This window comes from Coffea arabica, chromosome 6e (assembly GCF_036785885.1).
Source record: "Coffea arabica cultivar ET-39 chromosome 6e, Coffea Arabica ET-39 HiFi, whole genome shotgun sequence".
Taxonomy (NCBI): Eukaryota; Viridiplantae; Streptophyta; class Magnoliopsida; order Gentianales; family Rubiaceae; genus Coffea; species Coffea arabica.
The window spans coordinates 41,836,257-41,844,136 of NC_092321.1; the positions used below are offsets into that span (position 1 = coordinate 41,836,257).

Genomic DNA, 7,880 nt, shown 5'->3' on the forward strand with positions numbered 1-7,880 from the left:
CCGCTAGTGCGGTAAATGCATTATATTTTTGACAACTTGTTGGAATTTTATATTAAGTGATATTATTTTACAAGGTGTTAAGAGATTTGTATTGGAGAGACAAAAAGATAAGTTTTAAACCTAAAGGTGAAAAGTGTCACCATCCAATTCACTCTTGGACTTTGACCATTATTTCTTACCTTTACTAAATACTAAAATTGACCCAAAATATCATCTTCATTTGCTCATCTTGGCCGGCCATGGAGGAGAGAAAAGAGAGAGAGAGCTTCTTCAATTTTCCTTCATTTCTAGCTTGAATCTTGCAAACCTACCGGTTAAATTCCAAATTTCTCCACAAACGTGAGTTGCTAAGCTAGTTTAAGGTGTTGAGTGGAGCCATTTGTGAAGAACAAGCTCTAGTTGTCTTGTTTCTTGGAGTTGCAAAGGTGAGGTGTTAAATATCTTCCCTCTCATGTTAATAATGATCAATTAAGGATTTTTAGCGGTAGAGCATGTCATTTTATGGATGATTTCTTGAATTGGGTTGAGATTGGTGAAGTTTTCTAATTATTTCATGCATTTTCTGTTTCATATGTGTAATATGGTGTGGCTTTGGATGATGATTGGAAATGATCTAGAATGAAGCTAGAAGGTGTATGTGGTGGTTAATTGCAAGAAATTTCTGCTTTGGAAAGAAATTTGGAAAGTTAGGGTTTCATGGTTTTACATTCTGCCCGGCACTGTACCTCATGGTTAAGGGCCGAATTGGCCTAGGATTAAAACATAAAAGTTGTAGGAAATGATATTTTAGAGATTCCTACAAAATTTCAGGTCAATCGGAGCAACATAGCTTGTGAAAAGACTGAATTACCCCTGCTGCCCTGGTTCTACCCGAATTTGATAATTGCGTCTGTAATTGGTTAATTTGGTTGGGAATGCTTCTGATTTGGTTGTTGGTGCCTTGTGATGAATTGTCGCCTTGTATCTTAGCTTTTGGAATTACTTGATTTGGACTTAGGTAGCCTGATTTATGATGTTTGCACCAGAATGCGATTTGTGAATCTATTTTTGCGGTTCTGGTGTAGTTTATTGCATTTTTTACCTAGTTACACTCAAAACTGGGCAGAGTAGCCTTCTTCAACATTGTAGCCTATCTCTTAGCTTCGAAATGATGTATCTTTCACCTCCATCCGATAATTTTAGTGCCAGTGGTACCAAAACCGCTAAACGATGCCAAAAACTATTTTCCGAGTTAGAGCTTAACTTTCATTTCCGGTCATTTTCCTAGCTAAATCTTGTATTTGAATGACTTTGAGCCTATTGAACGACTGTTGTGATGAATTTATATTTCGTATGACTTTGGGACTGGCTGAGGAAATAATGAAGCCATGATGGCTGGAAAAGTAAGGAAATTAAGGGGATATGCTGTCCGATCCTTGAAAGCATTTGATGGCTTTGAGTTTGAGTTGAAGGGCTTGGATTTGGGCAAGGCAATGATATATGATGGATGGTTCCTGAGCCGTGGAGGTGAGTGACCCCAAACTGTTTCCAAAGCTACTTATGAACTATTTCTTGCATTATTTACTCGACTGCATCTCATGCGTGCTTGCATGTGAATTCATGATATGATTTTGGCTTCAATGAGTTCCTGGGGAGTCTTGTGCTGGACACCAACGTCTCCACCTCTGTTTATTTGGAGCAAATGGCTCCGGAGCTCAAAAAGGGGCTCCCTCTTACTGTTTACTGTTACTGGATCTTTTGAGCGTTGGGTGTGTAAGTGCAATGATTTCACTGGCTCACGAGAGCAATAAACGTACATTTGATCTCGGAATCATGACATCATTGAAATATGTTACTGTGAAATATATTGGATGACTGCTTTTACTGGTTACTCACTGAGCTTCTAACTCAGCCCAAAAATATTTTATTCCCCTTCATAGGGCTCATGGCGAAGGAAGGCTTGTAGTACTTATTCCCGTGACTGGATGGCATATATCTTGTACCGTTTGGATTTGGAATCATTTTATGTATAGTTGGGAATTGTTTTCGCTTCGCTTGTGACATGTAATTATTGGAGAATTTGATGTATATTTGAGATTTATCTTGTAATTTATTTGAGGACTGTAGTGATCGACTGAGTCCCGGCGACAACTGGACAGGCGACCCGCCGAACCCTGGGGTACGCCCTAAGGGGAGGTGGGGCCGTCACAGATACTGTTACAAGCCAGAAGGTTGTTACAGTAGTTTGCAATTGATGTTTATGTTAAGATCGAAACGCCGAGGCTTAATTTTCATAAGAAAAAACAAAAGAAAATTAGGTCTGAGATTCTTAAAGGAATCATGGATAGTATGTCTATTGGCTGTACTGCCGGGAGTCAGGTTCGTAGGATATATCTACCAGCCTTTTTCATTGGTGGTCCAAGAGATATGAAGCGTAGATATCTAGATGCTATGTCTTTGGTACAGAAATATGGTAAGCTAGACCTGTTCTTGACTATGACCTATAACACAATGTAGAAAGAGATACAACATAACTTGAAATATGGAGAAGAGGCTCAAGATAGACTAGATTTGGTTGCTGGAGTTTTTCGGGCAAAGTGTGAGGTGCTTAGAGCAGAAATAGTTAAGAAGAAACTCTATGGTGAAGTGGTAGCCTTTGTTTATGTAATTGAGTACCAAAAAAGAGGCCTTCCTCATGCACACATGCTAGTGATTTTGAAACCAGAGGCTAAAGCATTGAATCCAGAAGCATATGATAGGATAGCTTCTACCGAGCTGCCTGACCCAAAAGAGCAAAATTGCTTATACTCCCTTGTTATAAAACACATGCTGCATGGCCCTTGTGGGTCACTAAACAAAGAAAATGTCTGTATGCGAAATGGAGTGTGTAAAAATCATTATCAAAAGGATTATATTGAGCATACTACTCATTCTGAAGATGGCTGCCCTCATTATAGACGAAGGAAAAATGGCCAGTCTATTAAACTGAGAAATCATTCTTTAGACAATAGATGGGTTGTCCCCTACACTTCATACCTTCTTTCTCTTATAGATTGTCACTTGAATGTTGAAATCTACTCCACTATTAAGCTGGTCAAATACTTGTACAAATATGTATACAAGGGACATGATCGAGTGAGCTTTCACATTCATTTTGAGAATGATCCAGAAGATATATATGAGATCCATGAATTTCAATCTGCTAGATGGGTAGCAGCTGCTGAAGTGATGAGGCGCATTTATAGATTCCCGTCAAATGAAATGACACCTTCTATTTACACACTTTAGCTACATCTTCCAGGAGAACAAATGGATTCTTTCCACACAAATTTGAATCTGTCAGATCTGATCAACAGTGCAGATTTTTCTAAAATGATGCTAACTGAATTTTTTGCCATAAATAGACGAAGTAAACAGACGTGCAAGCTGAAATGTTTGTATCGGGAGTTTCCAAAATACTTTGTTTGGCATCCTGATAAGAAAAAATGGACTTGCAGAAAACGTAGAAAAGGTGATCAGAAGAGTGGTTATAGTTAGTCCCAATAAGGGTGAGCGATACTTTCTAAGATTGCTGTTATCTCATATTCGTGTGCCAAAGTCATTTGACCATCTTCTCATTGCCAATGGACAACTTGCATCTTCATACTGAGAAGCTACCTTTTGAATGGGCTTGCTCCAATCTGATACCTACATAGAAGACACACTTGTTGAAGCCAGTGCATTTCACATGCCTTGTTCACTTAGAGCCTTGTTTGCAATGTTACTTGTTTTTTGTACTCCTTCCAATCCTATTAGTTTATGGGAGAAATATGAGGCTGACTTATCCAATGATTTAGAAAGAACAGGCTTTACTAATGGCTATGATTCTGCTTTTATTAGGAGCTGTGTGCTGCAGGACATAAATAGATCATTGGAGCAGATGGGTAAACACATAGGTGATTATCATCTGGTTCCTGATGATCTTCTATTTACTGACCATGAACGTTTGACTAAGAAAATTGAAAGTGAGTGAAATGTTTTCTTTACAGAGGATGATTTGCTAACAGTTTCTCAACTGAACACTGGTCAGAAAGTTGCATATAATGCTATTATGTCAGAAATCTTTTGGCCTGATAGCAAGAGCTTCTTTGTCGATGGGCCTAGAGGAACAGGCAAAACCTTTTTGTATCGTGCCCTGCTTGCTACGTTGCGGACACAGGGTCATATAGCATTAGCGGTTGCATCATTCGGTGTAGCAGCATCTATTCTTCTTACAGGAAGAACTGCATACTCACGATTTAAAATTCCTCTTGATGCATCAATTGCTAAGACTTGCCAGATTAGTAAGCAGAGCTCGACTGCTAAACTGATTTTTATGGCCAAGTTAATCCTATGGGACGAAGCTTCAATGGCAAAGCGAGAAACCATTGAAGCATTTGATCTGCTCCTTAAAGATATCATGGATAGTGATAAGCCGTTTGATGGTAAAGTCATGGTTTTTGGCAGCGACTTTCGTCAGACTCTCCCGGTTATTCAAAATGCAACGAGGGATATTCAGGTTCAAGCCAGCTTTGTCAACTCTACTTTGTGGGGTAGTTTACAAAAAGTTTCTCTAATAGAGAATATGCGGGCTTTTCTGGATAAATCATTTTCAGAATTTCTTCTTAGAGTAGGAGAAGGAACTGAACCGGAGAATGAAGATGGGCGAATATCTCTAAGCAATGACATATTAGTACCATATGATAACAAGGATAGTTCTCTTGATAGGTTATGTTCTAATTCACACCTTTTATATATATTAGCATGCAGTGCTGCATTATAATAGTGTCGTGGGTATTAATATGTGTATGGTTATGTGTAAAACCGTACAGTTACGTATTATAACAGTATCATAGGTTATCCTACCTAAAATAATATTTGTCCTAACTAGATCCTTGATCACACAGGTTAATAGAATCAGTGTTTTCAGACTTGCGGATTTATTCCTTGGATCCCTATCTAATGATAAATAGGTGTATCCTCTCCGTAATGAATAGTGCAGTTGATGATGTAAACCAGATGATAATTGATCGGTTTTCAGGTCAACCTTATACTTATATGAGCACTGATAGAACACTTAATGAGCAAGATCAAGGAGATTACGAAGATTTTCTTAATTCTTTGAATCCAAAAGGCCTCCCTCTCATAAATTAATCTTAAAGGATAACTGTCCAGTCATTTTGATGTGGAATCTGAACCCAGTTAAAGGCCTCTACAATAGCACTCACCTTATCTGTAAAGACCTCGAGTAAAATACAATTTGTGCTGAGATTGCTGTTAGGCAGCATCGAGGCAAAAAGGTTTTGCTTCCAAGAATTCTGCTTCAGTCAGCTGATAATGAAAAGAATGGGATTCTTTTTAAGGTTCCGTTTGATAAAACTCAATCTAAATTCTGAAGTCTAAATTCTGAAATCTAAATACTAAAACAATTAATTTGCTGAATTTTAAGCACTGAAAAGAAATATATGAATGTTTGAATTTTAATTCTAAACTTATTTATAATGTTTGATAAATATTTATAATTGAATGGTTGACAAGTTTAATTTGATAATTTTACCCTTATATCTTTTCATTCAAAAAAGAAATAGAACCTATGATTTAATTAGCTTAAAATTAATAGGCATGAAAATGACAATATTTGTTTTTAAATCAAATTAATATAAAAGATAAAATATATTATATGAGGAGTATGGAAAATATGTGAAAGTCATTAAAAAGGGAGAAAAGAGAAATAGAAAATCATTAAATAGAGAATATCATATTTTATTTAAATAAAAATTTTGAACATAATTAACAAACAAGGGTATATTTAGTAGATAAGATAAGATAGTTGAAATAATTCTATTGATTCTTATCAGAATTAAGCATTCAGTTAGGATTCTTGTACTAAAAAAATACACACAAATTCAGCACTACTTAACAAGTTCAGTGTGAGGACCCGTAAATTTTCTTTATCTCATAATATGTTATTTTCTTTTCTTGCATGTTTTTTCTTCATGAAACCCTATTATATTGTTTTTTCCGAGATTTTTATAAGTAAATATAGTTTTTAAATCATTTTTTAGTATAAGTTAGTTCATGAGAAATAAAGAGTGTATATTGGATGTGGGACCCGCTAGTGGTGTTAAGTACGATAAATTTGACCAATTAGGTTACGTTTTGTATACCGGGATTAATTTACTAGGTGTTAAGAGATAATTAGAGGTTACTTAGATGGTTTAATCTTGGAGAGACAAAAGGATAAGCTTGAACCATTAAGAATGCCATGTGTCGCGACCCCGATTGGATGGTTGACTTGCCAAACTTTCTTACCTTTACTAAAACTTCAAATTTGACCCAAATCATCTTCATTTTTAACCCTTCTTGGCCGAACCTCTCTTGAGAGAAAAGAAAAGAAAGCTTCAACCTTTCATCTTCCATTCTTGCTTAAATCTTGAAATCCAACCAATTAAACCTTGAATTAGTCCACAAAAGTGACTTGCTAAGGGAGTTTGAAGGTCTTGGTGGAGTTGATTTGGAGAAGAAACCCCTAAGCTACTACCTTTCTTGAGGAGTTAAGGTATTTTTCTTGGAAATTCATTCTTTGTTCCTAACCATGGTAAATTAGTGATTTATGGTGGCTAACTAGGTTATTTTATGGAAGATTTCATGGATTAAAGTGGAGTAAGCTAAATTTCTGATTTTTTTTTTGGGAATTTTTCTGTTTTCATATGATGGTTATGGTTGGCCTTGAATTGATGGATCTAAATTGTGTTAAACGGATCCCTTGTGTGCTAATTGCGATTGTTTGCGGAAAAATTTCGGTTTTGTGCGGAAATTCCAGTTTTAGGGTTCCAATTTGCCCTGTTCTGCCCGGTTCTGTTTGACCATGTTAGAGGCCGAATTAGGCTTAGCACAAAACATGAAAGTTGTAGGAAATGATGTTTTATAGCTGCCTACAAAATTTTAGCTTGATCAGAACACCGTACCATGTGAAATGACCGAAATATCCTTGACTGCCTATAAGCCCTATTTTCGCGGACAGTTTTTTGTCTTCGTGGGGATTTCAATTTTTGACTCTGAAAATGTATGATTTAGCTTTGGAGGCCTTCATAATAAATATAAGTATATGTTTTGGCTTCGAAACGCCATAAAATACACCTCAATCGGACTTCGGTAGCCTGAGTTATTGTCGTTTAATCATAGTGCGGTTAACTAGTCTAATTGTGAGATGCTGGTTCTGTAATTTGAAATTTTGACCTAGATATACTACGAACTATGTGACAGCCCCACCTCACCCTAAGGTGAACCAAAGGGTTCGGCGGACCGCTTGCCCAGCTCTCGCCAAGACTATGGAGTCGAATCACACAAACCCAATATAGCACGCGCGATAGGACCCAAAGAATACGAACAATCGGAAACTACTAAGGTGACAACATGCTTACCAAACCATAAAACTCATAATCTCAATTTAATACACTTAATAAACACGTATACATATATTTACATCGGAGTCTTTGGCAAATTAACTAAACTAAAATACAAGCCAAAGTATTCATACACTTAAAATACGATTCGGGTTTCGGTTGCAAAAGATCTTAATAAAATATTAATTACACTAGCTCGACCCTTTCTTCCAAGATCATAGATTCAAAGTTTGCCCCTGAAAGGAAAACAAAGATAACGGGAAGGGGGTGAGCTTACGCTCAATGAGGTACCAAAATAATTGCAGTCAAATCTTGGCATTTCACGTTTAACCAATCAGGTATACATGCCAGATATAAAGTAAAGCAGTTAGACACAATGATTCAAATAGGAAGGATACAGGTGGCTCTCAGGAGCCAGATTTTCATGGCAGAACTTGATCCAAACCCGTTGACTCTCCGTCAACGTATATAGAACCA

At 36.8% G+C, this 7,880-nt stretch overlaps 2 protein-coding genes across 2 annotated transcripts; both read left to right on the forward strand.

Annotated features, from left to right (window-relative positions):
* Positions 1 to 2,319: 2,319 nt before the first annotated feature.
* Positions 2,320 to 3,267, forward strand: LOC113692300 (uncharacterized). Its single transcript, XM_027210696.1, has 2 exons — positions 2,320 to 2,439; positions 2,497 to 3,267. The coding sequence occupies exons 1-2, from the start codon at positions 2,320 to 2,322 to the stop codon at positions 3,265 to 3,267; spliced, it is 891 nt and encodes a 296-aa protein (XP_027066497.1).
* Positions 3,268 to 3,643: 376 nt separating this feature from the next.
* On the forward strand, positions 3,644 to 5,151 carry LOC113692311 (ATP-dependent DNA helicase PIF1-like). Its single transcript, XM_027210705.1, has 3 exons — positions 3,644 to 3,902; positions 4,008 to 4,725; positions 4,905 to 5,151. The coding sequence occupies exons 1-3, from the start codon at positions 3,644 to 3,646 to the stop codon at positions 5,149 to 5,151; spliced, it is 1,224 nt and encodes a 407-aa protein (XP_027066506.1).
* The last annotated feature ends 2,729 nt before the right edge of the window (positions 5,152 to 7,880 follow it).